This window comes from Rattus rattus, chromosome 8, assembly GCF_011064425.1.
Source record: "Rattus rattus isolate New Zealand chromosome 8, Rrattus_CSIRO_v1, whole genome shotgun sequence".
Lineage (NCBI taxonomy): Eukaryota > Metazoa > Chordata > Mammalia > Rodentia > Muridae > Rattus > Rattus rattus.
This window is the reverse complement of record NC_046161.1, coordinates 110,660,820-110,680,491: the sequence shown is the minus strand read 5'-3', so window position 1 is coordinate 110,680,491 and position 19,672 is coordinate 110,660,820. Positions and strand designations below refer to the sequence as shown.

The 19,672-nt window shown below is 49.7% G+C and overlaps 2 protein-coding genes across 4 annotated transcripts in view; both read right to left on the bottom strand.

The window, feature by feature from the left end:
* Positions 1 to 2,384: 2,384 nt before the first annotated feature.
* On the bottom strand, positions 2,385 to 12,740 carry LOC116908269 (40S ribosomal protein S27-like). Its single transcript, XM_032911518.1, has 3 exons — positions 12,734 to 12,740; positions 11,411 to 11,586; positions 2,385 to 2,642 (listed from the first exon to the last, which is right to left on the bottom strand). Exons 1-3 carry the CDS (start codon positions 12,738 to 12,740, stop codon positions 2,385 to 2,387), a joined length of 441 nt encoding a protein of 146 aa, XP_032767409.1.
* Positions 12,741 to 15,045: 2,305 nt separating this feature from the next.
* Positions 15,046 to 19,672, bottom strand: part of Acvr2b (activin A receptor type 2B) — a 30,122-nt gene continuing 25,495 nt past the window's right edge. For all 3 annotated transcript variants that reach the window (XM_032911116.1, XM_032911115.1, XM_032911117.1), the window contains 6 exons: positions 18,668 to 18,811; positions 18,323 to 18,471; positions 17,376 to 17,490; positions 16,063 to 16,201; positions 15,844 to 15,974; positions 15,046 to 15,377 (listed from right to left, as the gene is read on the bottom strand). In XM_032911116.1, the coding sequence (XP_032767007.1) occupies positions 15,183 to 15,377; positions 15,844 to 15,974; positions 16,063 to 16,201; positions 17,376 to 17,490; positions 18,323 to 18,471; positions 18,668 to 18,811 (873 nt within the window). In that variant the 3' untranslated portion in view covers positions 15,046 to 15,182. The remainder of the gene's footprint in view (positions 15,378 to 15,843; positions 15,975 to 16,062; positions 16,202 to 17,375; positions 17,491 to 18,322; positions 18,472 to 18,667; positions 18,812 to 19,672) is intronic.

Genomic DNA, 19,672 nt, shown 5'->3' with positions numbered 1-19,672 from the left:
GCCAACCCGAGCCACCTCCCAGAGGCTTCCTCTGCTGAGGGCCTCGTGCGCCCCCTAGTGTCCAGCGGGGCTAGCGCGCCTGCCTCCATCCCTGGTCCAGGCCAGTTGAAAGCGTCCTGGCTTGTCAATTTAATGGTGCGAGTGTACGGTCCTCTGAAGAAATTGCCTTAAGTCTCATTTGATAGTGAGTAAACGCGTGCTCATGATCCACCAAGGATCTCCTAGACTGGGATCCAACTCGGTGTGATTCCAAAACCTGTACCCCATTGTACTGTTTGTGACACCTGGCTTCAAAGTGAAAACACACACACACACACACACACACACACACACACACATACACACACCGTTAACTCCTAAAGTGTTTGTACCTTCCATCGAGTCTCTTGGAAAAACAGTACTTCGTGGTAGCCAGAGACTCTGAACCAGAGCTCAGAAATTTAATTCCCTACCAAACTACTCAGGTGTGTTAGTCCATGTTTCTTCTTTTAATTCGTGCCTAGGCCTGCAAGGTGGCTCATCCAGTAAGGGTGCTTGCTACCAAAACTGACACCTGAACTCAATCCCTGGAACCTATCTGGTAGAAGAGAACTGATTCCTGAAAGCTGTCCTCTAACTGCCACAGGCATGTGCTTGCCCTCCTCCATGCACAGGTATGTATAGACAGACATAAATGAGTAGATGTAATTAACTGTAATTGTGTTTGGTGGAGCCTGCCTGTAAGCCCAGCACTAGGGAAGCCGAGGAAGGAGTTCCAGATCAGCTTAGACTCCATAGTGAGTTCCAAAGGAGTCTCAGCTACATGTCAAGACCCTACTCGAAAAAGAAGTTAACAATACGGATTCATCTCAGGCCTAAGACTGTATACACAGGATGCATGCCGTCAAACCCACTACAAATGTTAGCCACTTCATGGTACCTCTCTACTTGATCGTAGACTACAAAACTGATGGGCAAAATTACCCACTGATAAAGGGAGAACATGAGGGCTGGAGAGATGGCTCAGTGGCTAAGAGCACTGTCTGCTCTTCCAAAGGACCTGGGTTCAAATCCCAGCGCTCACAACTATGTCTGACACCCTCACACCAATGCACATAAGATAAAGTTAGATAAATTATTTTTTAAAAGGAAGAATATTTGTGTTTGACAGATCCCCACTCAGATAAATAGGTCTTCGCCTGCAGCAGTCTCCCTCCGGCTTCCCATGAAAAGAGAGCATCGGCCCAAGCCAGGCTGACTCCATGACGGGAACAACCGGGCTTACACAGAAGGGACCCCTCTCCAGTTTGCAAAAGAATAGTTAGGCAAACCTGCAGCCAAGAGGTCAAGAGCTACCCCTCCTTGGCAAGAAGCAAGAATAGTCAAGCAAGTATGCTTGAATCAAGATCCTAACCAATCATAGCACGGCCCAGACCCCCAGAGATAGAACCGACCAATCAAGATACAGACCACCTAACCCTCCCTAATGTTCCTCTTTTTTGGCTTTAAAACTGAATCTTCGAATTCAGTCGGGGTCCTTTCATCTCGATGGAATTAGGCCCCAGCACACAGGAGTTTGTCCAATCAATGTCCTTTGCTTCAGCATACTGTTTGAGTGTAGGGTATCATTCTTTAGCGATTCACTGACCCGAACACCCACATGGACTTAAATTTGCTGGTGTGAAGGTTGCCCACTTCTTTAATCCCAACACGTGGGGAGGCAGAAGCAAATGGATCTCTGAGTTCAAGGCCAGCCTGTTCTACAAAAAGTTTCAGGACAGCCAGGGAACTCCGTCTCAAAAAAAACAAAAAACGGGGTTGGGGATTTAGCTCAGTGGTAGAGCGCTTGCCTAGCAAGCGCAAGGCCCTGAGTTCGGTCCCAGCTCGAAAAAAAAAAAAAGCTCAAAAAAAAAAAAAAAAAAAAAAAACTCATGCCATGGGACTCAGACAGAGGACACCGGACTCTGGTACTCAGGAAGGCACAATGACAGACAGACACAACACACTCAGGGTGGTTTGAATCTGCTGCGATTTTACTGAAATCTGCTTTGTGGTTATAAACGATGCTTGAACAGGAGCTAATTTTTTGGCCCCTTGCCAGGGTACACTCAAACAATAACCAAGAAAAAGTTTAACAGTTTACATAAAGTTCAGAACAGAAAGCAAGACCGGAAATAAACTTTCCTGAGAATCAGACTGGTGCCAGGCGGTGGTCATAAACCTCATTTACCTCAGTCTCTAAATATCATCTCTCGGGTAACAACAGGACAGATGGCTGTAAAGAGTCTTTAGTCTTTTACTCTCTCTTAGCCAATATTCATGTAGTTGTCTTTTTTTGGGGGGGGGGTTATATATCCAAAATGTGTTTGCTGGGAAGGTTCCCACTCATCTTGTCTCGGGGGCTTTCAGCGCTGCTTCTTCCTGAAGGAGCGTCCCTCTGTCAGCCTGGTCTTTCCGCCTGTAGGCTGACAGAGCACAGTGGAGCAGCCAACACACGCGACTACCGTTTGTGCGTGGCTAAAGACCGTGGTGATTTTATAGCATTCTGGGCATTTCACATCCATAAAGCAGGAATCGGGGCTCTGCACCAGGCGCTTTTTCTTGTGTTTCCTCTTCTCCTCTTCTGGAGAGGGATGAAGGAGATCCTTTGAGAGAGGCGTGTTCTCATGGGGAGGTCGTCACCACCGGAAAGGCTATAATTGTCTTTTTAAAGATAGGATAGTTCCTTTTGATAATAGACAAGCATGGGGACGTGATCTGGCCAAGCATTCTATAAAATTTAAAGAATAATATAATACTCTGTTTCCATCAATATTAACCCATCTATCCCCTTCTTCATCATGTGTCCCTGTGTAGGGCAATGGCTCTGCAGTAGCCCTGTATCTACTCAGGCTGTTTCTATCTAAAGGAGCGGCCCACTCCTTCCTCTAATTAGGTAATGTTTTCTTCCACATAACTACTTGATAGGAATTCCTAAATGTTTGAATTTTCCACAGTTAATTCTTCCTGTTGTAAGTTATTGATCACAACTCTTAGAGTCTCATTCTGATTCTACTTAATTTTTGCTAGAGCTTTCAAAAGAGGCATGGTCCATAAAGACCAAATCGGGTCTCCATGTTCCTGTTAGTAGAGAAAGAAACAAAAGAGCAAATATGTAACTCCCGATTATACCCATTGGAATCGGCTAGGCAGAAAGTCAAGGAGGAAGTGGCCAAGTGTCTCCAGGAGACCACGTTCCGAGGAACACATATCTCTGGCCTGCTGACCACAGTTGTTTCATGTCAGGCTCCCCTGGAGCTGGCGCAGCACCCTCACCCCCAAAATTTGCCATTCTCCCCCTTGAGATGGGGACTCATATCCTAGGATAGCCTGGAACTCTTCATGTAGCTGATGGCCTTGAACATGTAATCCTTCCGCCTCCTCACCCAGAATGCTGAGATTACAAGTGCACGACACTAGGCCCAATTTAGTCAATGCTGGGGGTTCTAACTCAGAGCACGCATGCTAGGCAAATATTCTACTGAATAACCCACATCTCCAGCAATTCCCAGTTCTTACTGGAGAAAATACTGACCTTAGGACAATCACTCAGCAAGAGGCCACTTCTACTGACCAGCTAAGGAATTTCGGCATTGTCTTAAAAGCCTCAGAGAGAAAGCTGTTTGAGAAATCCCTCCCCAAGAATGGCTTCTGTGAAGTCACAGATCAATCCCATAGGTCTCTGACCTTGATTTCTTGATCTAGGTCTCACCTTTTCCAGGGAGGTCGGATACTCTCTCCCGGCCACAAACCTGTGATTTAACAAACTCAAGCTGGATCTACAGACTAGTTTCCAGCCCAGTAAACAACTGAGCAAATGTGTCTGGCCCCCACTGAGCAATTACAGAAGAAATGCTTTCCTACTGGTCTGCAGGGCTTTCAACTCAATGATCCCAGCTCTCAAGGCCCTGGAGCCCACACTCCATGTCCTGTTCCATGACAGGTAGCTGCTTCACCTGGGTTCTTACACGACAGCCTCTTTTAGCCTAATAACTTCTGTCACGTGCAATGGATAGCCCTGGCAATGCAACCAAAAAACTACTGGTCTACCCAGAGGCTACTTCTGTAGCTCTGGCTAGAATTTGTCACGCAGTCATTTAAGTGTAGATGAGGCTGGAGCACTAGACTGGGTCCAAATCCTGGACCCCACATGGAGTCTCATAAGCTAGAAGTCCATCCCAGGGAATCTGATGACCTCTTCTGGTTACTATATTCTCATCACACACAAAGCACACAGCCATAGATACAAGCAAACCACCCATACACATTTTTTAAATGATTTTACTTACTTTATGTATATATGAGCACACTGTCTTCAGACACCAGAAGACAGCATCAGATCCCATTACAGACGGTTGTGAGGCACCATGTGGTTGCTGGGATTTGAACTCAGGACCTCTGGAAGAGTAGTCAGTGCTCTTAACCGCTGAGTCATCTCCCCAGTCCCCATACACATTTTTTCCCCTTATCCAGGCCCTTTCCTACAAAGCAACAGTAAATGCCACTTGGTCCCATTGGAAGGACACCATGGGGACCTGCTTGCCCACCTGTGAAAGGGTTAAATCAGTTTTTAAAGTGTGCAAGAAAGCCCTGGTACTCCCTAGGGCTGCTTAAGATTTATCAGTGGAGGACAAGCTCCCTGAGCTCTTTTCTACTTCTCAAACTAGTGTCAAGTTTGGTTGGTTTTGCCTGTTTTTTAGAGACAGGGTTTCTCTGCGTAGCCCTGGCTGTCCTAGAATTCACTCAGTAGACCAGGCTGGCCTTGAACTCAGAGATCCATCTGCCTCTGCCTCCCATGTACTGGGATTAAAGGTATGCACCACCACCATCCAGCTAAATGTGAGTCTAAAGTTCCTTTTCTGCACTCACTAGTGAAACACGACCTTTCTATATGTCAAAGACTAGAAGGGGCCAAAGTTTGCACAAGTGGACTGTAAAGAGCCACTAGGAGCTTTCCAGCAGGTGCTTAATAAGGGCTGAGTTAAAAGGCATCCACCCGTTCAGAAATCTGACTCAGAAAACATTTCTCATGTCATAGGTCCTAAGATCTGATCTGCAAGGGGAGCAAGCTGGTTTCCAGAGCTGTCTTCTCTGCTAGGCAATGGGAACCAGTAGTATATTGTTCTTTTGAGGACCTGTGTTCTCATTTGGTGATGTTATTTCTCCAGCACCTCAGCAGCGAGTCCACACTTAGCCATGCCTAACAGAGATCCTCTGTAAAACCAAAACCAGAGCCTCTCCAATCCACTCACAAGAATCCTGCTCAGCGTGGACTGAAAGGCACGAGATGGCTCGAGGTAGGGTTCCATGTGCTTTCGGCAAACATCCTCCTGCCTATGAAGAACTTACTGTTAGTCCCAGAAATAGTCCATTTAGGAGATGACCTTGAGCCCCTGTTCGCCTTGCCTCCATCTACCAAGTGCTAGGGTTACTGGGATGTACAGCCTGCCACTAGTTGATGGTTAAGCATGTAGGTTCTCCCCTTACACCTTTATGTCGGTCCAAGGGACCGAACTCAGTTCTCCAGCTTCTGCAACATCTTTAGCCGTCTGAACCAGCTCAGTAGCCCAGCTGGCGAAAGTGGAGAATGGCGAGTGTCTTATGGTCCAGCCCCATAAGACAGTGGTCCACACATCTGTCAAACAAGGGCCCACAGGCTGACCAGAACCAGCCCATGTAATCAGGACAGACCGCACTGGGGCTGCCATCAGCAATGACTCAGGAAAGAGCACTTGATGCTCCTCCAGAGAATCCAAATTCGGTTCCCAGCACTCATGTTGGGAATATAGGACTACCTAGAACTCCAGCTCCAGGAAATATGACACCTTCTTCTCACTGCCCTCACATGCAGGTACCCCACCACCCACGCCCACCACCCACATAATTTAAAGATAAAAACTAAAGCTGGGAGGTGGTGGCACACGCCTTTAATCCCAACAGTCAGGCAGAGCCCAGGTAGGCAGATCTCAGTATTCATTCCAGGCTAGCCTGGTCTATAGAGTGCATTCTAGGATAGCCAGAGCTGCAGAGAAACTTATCTTGGGAAGGGAAAGAAAGAGGGAAGGAAAGACATACAGATGGACAGACAGACAGATAGGTTGTGGGAAACAGGATGAGTTGCTATAATTTTAAAAAGTAGTAAATGCCTGGCAGTGGTGGCACACACCTTTAATCCCAGCACTCGGGAGGCAGAGGCAGGTGGATCTCGGTGGGTCTGAGACCAGCCTGGTTCCAGGACATCCAGGGCTACAAGGAGAAACCCTGCCTCAAAAAAACAATAAAGAGAGAGAGAGAAGAGAGAAGAGAGAAGAGAGAGAGAGAGAGAGAGAGAGAGAGAGAGAGAGAGAGAGGATCCAAGTTCAATTCCCAGCACTCATATGTCAGCTCACAACTACCCATAACTCCAGCTCCAGTCTGGTCACCAGTTCTGGCCTCTCTGGGCATCCACACATAGACGGCCTACCAATACACACATTCAGAAATATCCATACATTTAAAAAAAAAAAAGAAAATACGGACGGACAAGGTTATTTTATTTATTATTATTTATTTTCATATACAAAAAGATAAACCTTGAGATACTTCTAGACTTTTCCTCCTATTCTGTTGGGGGTGTGGCTGCTCCTTCACACAGGGGTGGGGAACTACATTCACATCGGTTTGTTTGGGGACCCAGTGCAGAATCAGGCAGCAGAACCCCAACTTAGCAGATCTAATTTCAAACTTGACACTCGTTTCTAAAATTACCACAGGAAAAAGGAGCGAGGATTCACGCAGATGAATGAACTATGGTACAATGTTCTTTCTAAAACGTTTGCACTTCGCAACTGTAGTTGCATGAATGTCTGCTTCAGGCCATTATAGCTCTGTGTGTGTGTGTGTGTGTGTGTGTGTGTGTGTGTGTGTGTGTGTGTGTGTGTGTGTGTGTGTGTGTGTAATATATATATATATAAATCAGCACACTTTTCAAATCCAGACAGGGTGACAGCAACAAGCTTAACTCTGTATAGATATATATAGATATATATATATATTTTAAGACATGATACTTTAGTATAACTTTTGTTAATTCAGTAGTACAAGCTATTTTCTGTTCTACAAAATGTTTATTTTATAGCTACAAGGGTGAAAAGTACCCCACTACATTTACGCCTCACATACTCCGGCATACAGTCATCGAATTTGAGCCCAAAACTGGAAGTTTTAGTGTTTCAGCACTTCAGAGAGCTATGTCACTTCTACAGCTCGAAATCGCAGACTAGTCACATCTCCAGACCTCGCGACGACTTGTCGTTTTAAACCGTGAGAAACAGATGAATCCGAACTCTTAATTACAATTCATATATACAAGTTAGATAACACAGCTTAGTGAGACTTAGTTACCCATCCTAAGGGCGACACACACATTTCCACTAAGTTAGACAAGCCTTACGGTTTCCCTTCCAAATAATGTACAAATTCAGAAATAGCCGGTAAAACTGATACATAAGATGGTAACTAAAAAGTGACACTTTCTGCTGGTTCCAAAACTGTCCCTGCAAGAATTCTGTGCTCTGCTGTGTTTTGTAATTCACTGTCTGTCACGTGCCCAGAAGCTCTTCTTCACGGGAGTCGACATCAAACTCGGCACAAATTAAGCTTACGGTACTACATAATGCGACTCAGATTCGAGGACAGATGTGGAGAGATATTAACATGTGGGAAAACGTGGCCTCTGACATCACCACCGGGATGATGTCAGGTTGATAAGCAGACTCTCTCGTACAGTTGAAAACGGCATCGTGTGCACCTGTGGCATGAACTGAAGTCTAGACGCGTGTCTCTAATCTGCGGTACCCTCTCCTGCGGTCCTCAAGTACCACTCAGCTTTCTTTGCATTTTTACAGAATTGGGGGGTGGTGCGGGGAGTGGAGGGGGAGGGAAAGCAAGCCTCTGGCGTTTTTTTTTAACAACTGCACCCTTGCTGGTGGGCCTAGCATTTCAAATGAGATCTCCTGCCCGAGTGAAAACTGCTTGCTCCCAGACAGACTCACAACTAGTTTTTCCTACTCCGGTCTCTTTCGAAGTAGGTAAAATTTCCGTGATAACGCTTTTCCCTGTGGAGAAATTATTTGGCTAAACTCATACACTTGTGGCACTGCTCTGGGGAAACCCCACTCAGGCTAAAGCACTTACAAGGACTGGGGACTACAGTCCGCTAAGTGGGGCAGAGACCAAACACCGCAGAGGGCTGAGTTGAAGCCCACTGGGAAAACGCCGACCCTGGTGTCCCATGGTCAGCAGGACAGCAGGACAGCCCAGGGCAGACAACTCACAGCTGAGGTACCACTTTTAGTCTCGGCCTGCCTTCGATGCCCCAGAGACAAAAATTCAGGTGTGGTGACAGCTGGTTAATTAAGCTTTTGAACTGGTAAAAAAGGCTCTTTAAAAATATATATATATTTATATTTATATATTTATTTATTTAAAATACATCAAAATGACAAGCAGCCATATCCCACAAGGCCTAATCCCACAGCAATGTATACTACAGACATCTTCCCAGAATGCACTGTGGCGGTGGATGGGGGCTTCTACCCTGCTGTTTGAAGGAATGTTCTACATCTGAGCTCTAGCGACTGGAAATGTGTTAGGAAGAGCTCATCTTTGGAGCTGATTTGCGTGCGTGCGTGCGTGCGTGCGTGCGTGCGTGCGTGCGTGCGTGCGTGCGTGCGAGACCAGCCAGTCTGCCTCTCCAGACTATGAGAATACTGAACACGGCAGAACGCACAGGAAGCACCATTCGGATGACACTCCCGACCAGTCCCACCGCAGTGCCCGCACAGGCTTGCCAGAAGCCCCTGGTTCCAACCTCGGGAAGAGTTTTGCTTTAAAACAAGTCAGTGTCCGCGCTCAGTGGGCCTCCTGCATGTGTGGTAAGAGTTAGCAGGACGGAGAGGGCCGGATGGTGACACTGTTGCACATCGGGTCTGAGGTAACTGGTTCTTAGAGTACCTGGACCACACAAGTGCATCCAGATATTGGGGCTGGAACAGGGGGAGCCGGAGGAAGGGGTGGGGCTAGAAAAGATGGGTTAGAAAAAAGCTTACAGCAGTTGCTTTTGAGGGAGTGGGTGACAGAAAACAAAGGCACAACAGAATTACATTCCAAGACGGGTGGTTGGTTGCAAAGCACAGAAGTGTTTTTTTTTATGGGGAACAAAAGTTGTGTGTGTGGACGGGGAGGAGGAAGGTGCTCCAAGGATGCAGCTGGATCAGGAACTAAGTGTCCCAGGTAGAAAGGAAGGGCGCGCACAACAGCATTCTAGCCAGGGGGAAGGGAGAACACAGCTGGTTTGGACTGACATACTAAGGGTCTCTTAGCAGGGCCACCCCATCCAGTGTAGTTCTGTAGCAGCAGGCTGGAGCTGGCAGACAGGATGTAGAAACAAGCCTTTAGCTGGACCTCAGATCCAGCCATGGCTGGCTTGGCCTTTGCAGAATCGCTCTGCAGGACTTGGAAAGATGCCCTGCAGTGAGCCTGGGGTTCTGAGCTTCCTCCCTGGTTCCTTATTGACTCAACAGAGCAGAAAGCAGCCTCTGGGATGACCCTGACCAAAGCGGGCAAAATGTGCTCGTCAGCTCCCCGCTTAATTCCACCATGATACCCATGCGCCCACCGTGTCCAAAGGGCTACTCGGTTTGGTCCTAGACAGCTCTGGCTGGTGGAACTCAGCCACCATTCCCCATTTCAATGGCTTCTCTAGCCCAAATCTTTCTCTAGGAGTGGGGCACGTGGCTTCTGTCCTACCCCAAACACTCCTCCTTCCTACGTAGCCCTCCTACTTTCCACCTCAGAACCCTTTGTTCAGCAGAAATCAAACCCACTACAGGGCTCCTCCCCTGGCCCAGCCGCTGTCACCTCTACAGGCAGGGAGCAGGACAGACACCACTGCCAGAGGGGGACCCGTTAGCCGACTCCGGGCTGCCAGCGTGTTCAGGAACCCATGCATGCACCAAGCTAAGCTTCCCCGCACTCGGCTCCAGTGTGCACATAATCCTGACGGTAAAGCTCATTGGCTTGGGTGACAGACGCATCCTCACTCGACTCACTAGTTTATAAAAATAATCTGTGGTATAAAACAATCTCCACACCGCGTGGAGGCAATCTGACAAGAGATATAACTAAATATATGCATGGAGCTATAGGCTTCTTAAAGTAAAATTTCAAGTGGCGTCTGTCATAGAACCTACTCTTATTTACAGTGCTATCTAACAACACTGGTGTAGACGGGGAGCCGGGAAAGGGCCCGTGCGGGTGGGCGCCCCAGGACTTGAGGTAACTCGTGTTCGTTCACAGAAACCCACCTTCACGTGCGGGGGGGGGGGTGTGACGGGTCGCACTTCTCCCAACTGTAAACTCAAAAGCACAAAGTCTACACATGAACGTAGTAACTGTTCTCTGCGGGGGTTCAGAACACCCATCTGAATGGTATGCCGCGTGCACCCAGACGGGGCTGCACACACTAACTCAGCCTAACAGTATAGACGCTCGCCCAGAGAAGAAGAGGTCAGTGCAGAGCCCACGACCCCACACTGGCATCTGAGGAACATGAATTTTAACTCTTGAGGGGAATCATGGCCGCGGTGCTGCCGTGGATGGATGGGGGAAATGGCGCTGGTTTGGATACTGAGGAGCATGGTCCACGGAGCGCCAGGGGGACAAAGTCTTGCTTCCTTCACAGCTGGAAGATGCTGGCATGAAAATGCTACAGCTTGGTTCAGGGGGGAAAAAAGATGCAGGCATTCCTGATCTCGCTTCAAATTGTCAGTCCAACAGTAGTTCACATTAATCACAGATAGGTCCAAACAGCACTATCCCAAGGGACCTACCAAAGGACCTGGGCATACTTATTGATATGTTAGTTCCTGTGCCTCTTGAACTCTCTTTCCTTCTTTCTTTTCTTTTCTTTCTTAATGCGGTTGAACCAACTAAGGGAGTGTTTTAACTTTCTTTTTCCTATAAAACTAAATCAGTATCTCACAAGCACTTGCTATGCACCTCAATGTCTTTCTAAAGGTCTAGGGTACATTCCCAGGAGGGCTGCTAGTTACAAATCAACTACCCAGAACTGTGTGTAAAGAACTAGGCATTTAATCTTGAAGGCATGGAGAGTTTAGCATCTAGATTCTGAAAAGCCCCGCAGCTGAGTTACTGAGCCTACTTCTCTAAAACAACGTTAGCTGAGATTTAAACTCATCACTAGGCCGGTCGAGCCAGCTGCCCAGTACTCCTCCATTTTAGCCTTTACAAACAGCCGGGGACGAAGGAAAACTCATGTCGCCCGGGCTGGGAGGAAGGGACCCCTGGGACACCATCCCTTCCTGGCGGTTTCCCGTTAGTGAGGGCACACCGCACTTCTGGGAAAGTCATCCTCTGCCATCAGTCCTGCCTGAAATGCGGATCGGGCTTCATCATCTCCAAAGCTGTGTCGCAAAAAGCCGAAAAAGATGCAACAGCTGACGCTGGAGGCCAAGGCGAGTGACCTGGAAAACTCCTCAGACTCGGACTCATCTAATGAACCGAGTCCTGACAACAGCAGCAGGAATTCACCTCAGGTCACCATAAGCTTTTGCCGGGGGGTGGGGGGTGAGAGGGGTGTAGTTATTTAGGAAAAACAAACTGGAAGCTCCACACGCTACAAAGGTAAAATTCTGTGTGAGAGAGAGCCAACCAGCCCTCCAGCTCCGGTCCTCCACTTCGCCTCAGTGGCTGAGCATAGGAACTACCACACAACAGGCTCTCTGAGCCGAAGAGCGCATGGCAACCGTTAAAGACCTACGTAGCCTGGCCACCAAGAAAAGTCCCTCCCTCAGCCTAAGCCCTAGGGCACAGTAGGGTACAAGACAGAGAGAGTCAAGGGTGTGGTCAGTGTCTGGGATGAAGGGAGACCAGAGCAGACAGGATCACACACCTAGCCTTGTCAGGAAGGCCAGCCCAGCAAGCCTGGTAGCCCAGTGGTGAGAATGGGATCGAGCCCTTGCTGTGAATGTATGAGCCCAGCACTTCCCCTAGCATCTGATGCCTGTGGTACCAGGCTAGCCCAGATGCTAACGACTGTTGACAGCCTCCCTTGGTAGCCTTACCAGCAAGCATCCATGACTCAGCCAACCCTGCCTTCACTTGCTTTGCCTCTCTCTGACTCACAGATGTTTCCCGAAACAGGTGACTGCCCGTTGTCACGGGTATTTTCAACCAGAACGTTCTCTGCCAGGGCCTGTGCTCACAGGAGCCTGTCTGGAGTGAAGGAAGAAGCACTCGTAACCGTTTCTCTCTCCTGGCGTGTCTCATCCTTTGCCACACAGAGAACTTCCTGGGTCTTCCAGAAAGCTCAGGGAAATGGGGAATAGGAAGTGGCACAAAGTGAGGCAGAGGCCCCAGGATTCAACTGGGCACGAGAAGAGAAGAGAAGTTTCCAGGCCACACCTTGGAATATCACCCACCTTCCAGCTCTGAGCCAACGGGTGTGTTATCTGGAGGCCAAGAGGCAGTCCTCAGTCCCTATTCAGACACCAGCACCCAAACTCCCCCGTTTCCTGGCCACACCAAACAGGAACTCCCTCTCAGCAATCCGTTCTGACAAGAAGGTCTGACAAGGGTTCACTGGGATGTCCCAGACCAGAGCTCAGCCAGGCCAGGTCGCTTCTGACAACAAGCAACACAAGAGAAAACCCACCCGGCATCATGGGACGGCACAGGACAGCTAGTGTTTGGCACAGCATGTGACTGGTGACTGGGCCACTCCTGCAGTGAAACAGCTACATTCCTTAGTGGGTTGGTTTGTTAAGGGTCAAAAGTAGGTCCCCACTGCCTGAGGAGAAAGCTAAAGAAGGTAGACATATGGCACTTCTCAATAAATAGTTAAAGCTCCTTAAAGAAACTTGTGGAGAAGAAAGCAACTGCTCCAAGACTTGCTTTGCCAGTGGAAAGTAGTCTGAGACAAAAAAATACCACAGCACAAAAATCAGATGGGGAGGGAGGGACAGACAGACAGAGAATACCTGTCCCCCTAACTACTCACTCGGCCAGCCCACACTGACCCCAGGAGACAAAGACTACGGTCTGAGAGGGAGGGAAGCCAGCTGGCCTTCCTCAGCACCCAGTGCACAAACACCCACAGAGAAGGACAAGCCCAGGACAGCCCCAGGCACCATACACACCCCGCTGTGCTGAGGGGGCGACTTCCCAGCTGTGAGCCTTGCCCTCCCCGACGTCACTGCTCAGTTACAGATGGGACAGACCCCACCTGCTGCTGAAAGAACTGAAGGTGGAGCACGGTTACCTCGGTTACCTCGGGTGGGTGGGCTGTGCTGCCGCCAAGTGAAAGTGGGCGTGTCCTTCTGAGTGCTGCCCAGAGGACACAGGGAGCAACGCTTGACCTCTAAGCAACCTGGGAGGAAGCGGCCTACCTACCCTCAAGATCAAGAGATGTGCTGTTTAAACGATACCGTCTAAACCAGAGTGATGGATGCCCGCCCCGACTCAATCCAGACGGCCAACCTACATCTGATGCCGATTATTTACAAGGGAGCTTTTATCAAACAAAGATGGTAGTGCTGACTAGAAGACGACAAACTTTTTTTCTTTTTCTCTATTTAAACTTCCTTGTCATAAAAGTCAACTCACATTAAAATATACTTCCTACGAGACAGCACAACTAACAAAATATATAATTAATAAAACATACACAAGTAGAAAATTCTGAGGTATTTCTGGTTTGAGGTGGTCTGTGGTCGTGAAGTTACTTCTTTTACTCTTTTAAAATCTAAACCTCGGAAGCCACACAGCAATGCATGTGTATATGTGTGGATGTGTGTGTGTTCTGTCTGGAAAAAAAAAAAAACAAAACTTTAGCATGTTTCATAAATTAAAAAAAAAAAAAAAAAAAAAAAACAACTTCCAATGTGGAAACAGCAGCTTTGGGAACGTCCACTGCCTGGAGCAAGGTTACGGCGTGAGAGAAACACAGTTGTAGAATATGCACCACTTTAAAGGGTTTGGAGAAAGCCGTGTCCGTGAATGAGCCTCAGAAAGGAGTCGGTTATGCCGCACTGCATGGGGTCAAGCCAGAGCTGCAGGCTGGCGGGGTCCCCACTCGGGGATCCTCTGGCCCGCCCACGCTGTGCAGGGGGCACCACAGGCATTTGCCCAAACTGCCAAGAGGAGACTGCAGCTCGGTGTTTCCTCCGTGAAAGATCTACAGCATCATGTCTAATGAGTGTCCACTGAACTTCCACACCCTCGCCTGGTCCTAACCCAGGCAAGGCAGTGTCTTCTCTGATGGCCAAGCCCGTCAGTGAGGAGAAACTGGGCAGGCGGGGGCGGCCTGGCCCTGCTCTCGGTCCTTCTCCAAATCTGTGCTTGCTATTATTACTGCTCGGCCTCCACAAGGTCCTTGCCCTCAAATCCCTTGTTACCTGAGAAAGTAGCCTCCACAGCCAAGGGGGTTGCTCCAAATGTGCCCAAGTCCAGTGTAGCTCTGCTCTGCACGCACCCTACCCAGAAGCATCGTCCTCCCATCCGGCTTCAGACTAGACCGCCCTCCTCATCTCGGTCTCCAGTCACTGGGTCAGGATGACACCCATCACACCCACGAGGACGCACCTGCCCTTTCTTAAGCTCACTGCCTGAAATGGGAGAAACACAAAATAAAGGGGGTAGAGGGGGAACCCTCTTCGGAGGAAGGGTGTGTCCGTGTAACAGTCTTCAAAGGTTCCTCTAGTAGAGAACTGCAGCATTGAGTTTCCTAAGACAGGAGACGAGTTTCTTTGTGTTACAGATTCTGAGACGACAAAGAGAACACGAAAGACAGGAAGTGGCTGAGGCTCTTCAGCATGGCGCCGCTTCTGCGTTCACAGCTCAGCACCTCAACGCCTGCTGACGTGTCCGCTGTTTGCGATACAGTAGAACAATATGCTGGTAAAAACTGATCCAATCCAAAAATAATATTATTAATAATAATTATAATAATTATAATAATAATAAAAGTCAAGGGAAAAATAGCAGCTGCACTTTATGTGTTTGTTGGTTTTATGGGATTTCCAAAACAAAACACAACTTTTTTTTCCTTTTTTTTTTTTCTTCTTCAGATCCACTGAGTCTGGAGAAACGCTAGTGTCCTGGGCTTAGATGCTGGACTCTTTAGGGAGCAGGTCCACGTTGGTGACGGAGGTCACCAGAGAGACGAGACAGTCCGAGGTAGAGCCATTGACCGACCTCCTGATCAGGGATACCCGCTCTTCCACACAGCCTGCAGACAGACGAGCCTCTGCATCATGGTCCCAGCACTCCTCGATGGTCACGCAGAGCTGGGCCAGGCCCTGCGGAGGAGGGGGAGGGAGGAAAGAACCCTTGTTAGGGCTACTCAGCAAGGGCAGCCAGTGGCTATGAGTCAGGGGATTAGGAAGGGCCTACAGCCCAGGCCCAGTTACAGCCATTATAGGTGGATTAGCAGGCTGCAAATTCCCTGAAACTCCTCTCCTCCCGCTGGTTACCCCACGAGCCCAGGCCCAGGAGAAGGTTCGCTCCCACTCCCCGCAGGCAGAGCTGCTCATCTTGGAACACTGGAACTCAAGTCAAATAAACACAAAGCCCAAACACAGAGCTTTGTCCAACGTTTCCCAGTTGAGCCACAGAGGGGACAAGAAGGAGGAAAGGGCCTACCATATTTCCCACAACCTCAGGGATATGTCCCTAGAACCCAGGGAACATGGTAGCCTTCCCTCCTCAGTCCGAGGCAGGTCTCCTTCACGTACCCCTGTTGACTCCAGAACCCAGCTCCCTCACCGGATGTTTCAGCCAGTGATCCTTAATGGTGGGCCTCATCTTCTTGTGGACAACCACCTCCTGAAGCTCCTCCAGTGAAGGGTGTTGGCCAATCTCTTCCTCGAAGGGCAGCATGTACTCATCGACAGGCCCTGAGTGACGGGTGGGGGCTCTGATGGAATCACAAGGCCCAGCTCCAAGCCCCCAGCCCAGGGTGTCCATAGTCAACAAACCACTCACCATCTGCGGCCTTGCAACGAGAAACGAGCTCCCACAGCACCAGGCCCATGGCGTACATGTCGATACGCAGGAAGGCGTCTCTCTGGAAGTTGATGGCCCCCTCCAGCACCTCGGGGGCCATGTACCGTCTGGTGCCAACCTACAGGAAGACAAAGGACAGGATCTCCAGAGACCAGCTACACTCAATGCAGTTGGCTGGGAGAAGCAATGGGCACCAGGCTGGGTAAGACTGGAATTCTGAGCACGAAGCGTTGGAGCCGAAGCCCTGGTCCGTCCCTTTGAAGCAGGGTTAAGATTCTATCTGACAGTAACTGCAATGATAGCATGGACTGGAGGCAGTGCTTGTTAGACAGCTGTGCAGCCCTGGAACATCTCAAACAGGCTACTCGGAGGCTTTGTCCTCCAACGGTGCCTAAAGTAAAGCCAGACACTCGGAAGGCTGAGGCAGGAGAACCAAAAGTCGCAGACCAACCTGAACGACACAGAGACAGACCCTCTAACAGACTGGGGGGAGATAAAGAGGTGGTGTAGCTCCTAAGGCACCAGCCACTCAAGTGTGAAGACGGAAGTTTGGATATCGAGAAGCTACATAAATGCAGCCTGCCTGCAACACCAGCACAGGGAGGGGACGACGGCGTCCCCAGAGAAAGCTGGCTAGACTAACTGATAACAAGCAAAGGACCCAGTATTAATCGACAAGGCTTGAGGTGATCAAGGAAGATGCCCAGTGGTTACCCCAGGCCTCTACACCCAGATAAGCAACTTGTGTGGAAACGGGAATACACAGGTTAAATAAACAATGAAGCAACAATCAAAAGGCCGAAGCAGAATGTGGAGAACACGTTTAAACCACAGGGAGACTCCCCCAGGATGACTGCTGCTTAATTTTCATGGCCTTTTCTACATGTTTGGCTGGGATTCTCAGCACCCTTCTTTCCTCTTTAATCTCGCTTAATGACTACAACTGAGGGCAGGCAGGAGCCTCCGTGGTAAAGGCTTGCTGCAAGCCACACGACCCAAGTTCAAGCCAAGGAACCCACATGCCTTACACACCACACACACACACACACACACACACACAATGTCTTTTGGGAAAATAAAATAAAATTACAACAGAAAGAGAAAGACTGAAATACCAGGATGAGCCCAAATGAAGGATGGATCCCTCAGCCGGGTGGCTGGAGGAAGCCTCACCAACCTCTCTATTGGTGAGTTAAGAACCTGGTTTCCAAGTTCCCACGTAGCTCTGCAGTCACCCCAGCTGAGCCCAGAGCTCTGTGCCAGCCTCTCCTTCCACTGCCCAGGTTCCTTACCTGCCCATGGGTATCCCCTGGAGGCTTCCCCGGCTCAAACCGAACAGCCAGGCCAAAGTCGGCCAGCACCGCGGTGAGGTCGCTCTTCAGCAGAACATTCTTGCTTTTGAAGTCCCTGAGGAGACCAAGAGCCAACTATCACACAGGATCAAGACCCAGCCCACCCTGAGATGGCTGATCGAGATCCTCCTCCCACCCTGCCTCTCAAAGTACTAGAGTCCATGACCTGTAGCTCCTGGGTCAAACTATCCCCACCTCTGTGGGGCAGGAGACGAACGGCTTGGGAGTTCTGGAAGGATCTGCCGGGGCCCATACAGCAGGTCCCACTCTGGCAGCTGGGTAAGACCCTATACCACAGCACTAGAAGCTGGCCCATAAATCTCACAGGACATGGCACACAAGTCTTACAATGTTTGGAATGTGAACAAGAATTTAGAGTCGGCTTGCTAAAGCCGCACAGGCAGGGCAGTGCTCGAGTGGTTCAGGCAGTCCACTCTGCCTAGACTAGAAAAACCAAAACCGAACCAACCAAACAACAGCATGGCTCAGAAATCCTAAAAGATCCTAATCCAGAGCTCCGTGAAGTTAGGCACTTGTAATCGCCTACCGTTTGCCCTTTTAAATCTCATCGGTATAGAGTGGGGCTCCCCAGGGGAATAGTGGACAGCTGATGTTATCGTGGCGACACATAAAACACGTGTGCTCTGTGCTAGCAAGCATCAGCAAACATGGACATAAAAGGTTCTGGACCACAATCTGAGAATTTGAAGAGCCAGCTCTCCAGAGTCAGCACTTTCTCCCGTGCCCAGCAGAGGGCGCAAGAGCACTGGCCTGGAGAGCTAGCTATCTCCAGCAACGGGAGAGCCGGGTTTACTGGGACGCAGCACAGGCACATTCAAGGAAGCAGAGCCATGCTCTACAGCAGGGAGGGCTCCTTAACCAGGTACCTGTGGGCAATAGAAGGCTTGTGGCCCTCGCCACGACACCATGGCACATCCTCATGCAGGTACGAGAGGCCTCGTGACATCGTCTCTGCCACATGACACAGTTCGTTCCACGTGATGATGTTCCCCTTGAGGTAATCCGTGAGGGAGCCCTAAGAGAAGGCAGCCGACTGTGGGCAAAGACTCCAAATGCAGAACAGGGTGCAACCCAACCCAGGCCCAGCGGGAATGTCCTGGTGCAAGCGTGCAGAGGGGACAGAGGTGCGGCTGACACGGGGGTCGACTCATGGCAAAGCCACCGTTGGGACCTCCCTGTCCACCCCGGGGCCTTGCTGGGGTGTAGCTCACCTTGTCGTGGAAGGCTGTGATGAGCCACAGCTCCACCTCCAGGTTGGAGCCTCGTTTCTCTGCAGCAATGAACTGCAGGAGGTTTTCGTGCTTCATGCCCGGCGTGCTGAAGATCTCCCGTTCACTCTGCCACGACTGCTTGTCCTGAGGTAGGGAGGCGGCTCAGCCCTGCCACAGCACAGCCACCCCAACACGCCCTACTCCATCCCCACCCCTGGTCTCCTGGCCTCCGCATGCACGTGGAGAGCCAGGCCGGCCCTGATTTACGAACGCTGAGTGAGGTGCCCAGCCGGTATCAGCCAGTAAGTGCTCGACTCCACAAGCACCCTGGGCGACTAAGTACAGGCTTGCCAGGTGTCAGGAGCCTCTGAGTAGACCATAACGTCAACTACCAAACTCAGGGACCGAGGAGGGGCTCCGGGAGGCTAAGGGCCTGCCAGGCAAAAGCATGAGGACCCAAGTTCAGATCCCCAGACCCCTATACACAGAGTTTAACCCCAGTGCTGGAAGCAGGAAGATGGGGAAGGCAAACAGGGGGAGGATACCTGGTGCTTGCCAACTCCTCTACCAAACCAGTCAGTCCCAGGCTAAGTGAGAGACCTTGTCTCAAAAGAACTTTAAAGGGTAGAAGCCTAGAGAGGTGGCTCTGAGGTTAGGAGCACTGGCTGCTCTTCCTGAGCACCCGGGTTCAATTCCCAGCATACAGATGGTGGCTCACAACCTCTGTAACTCCAGTCTCAAGGACCCAACACTCTCTTCTGGCTTCCACAGGCACCAGACATGCATGTGGCACACATAGATAGGTACATGCAGGCAAAACACCTGTACATGTAAAAAATAAGTATTTTCATTAAAATAAATAAAATAAAAACCTGTAAATAAGTGGAGAACCGGGCACAGTGTACACACCTTTAACTCTAGCATTTGGGAGGTGGAGGCAGGTGGACTTTTGTGGGTTCAAGGCCAGCCTGGTCTGTATGTCAAGTTCACTGAAATCCTGACTCC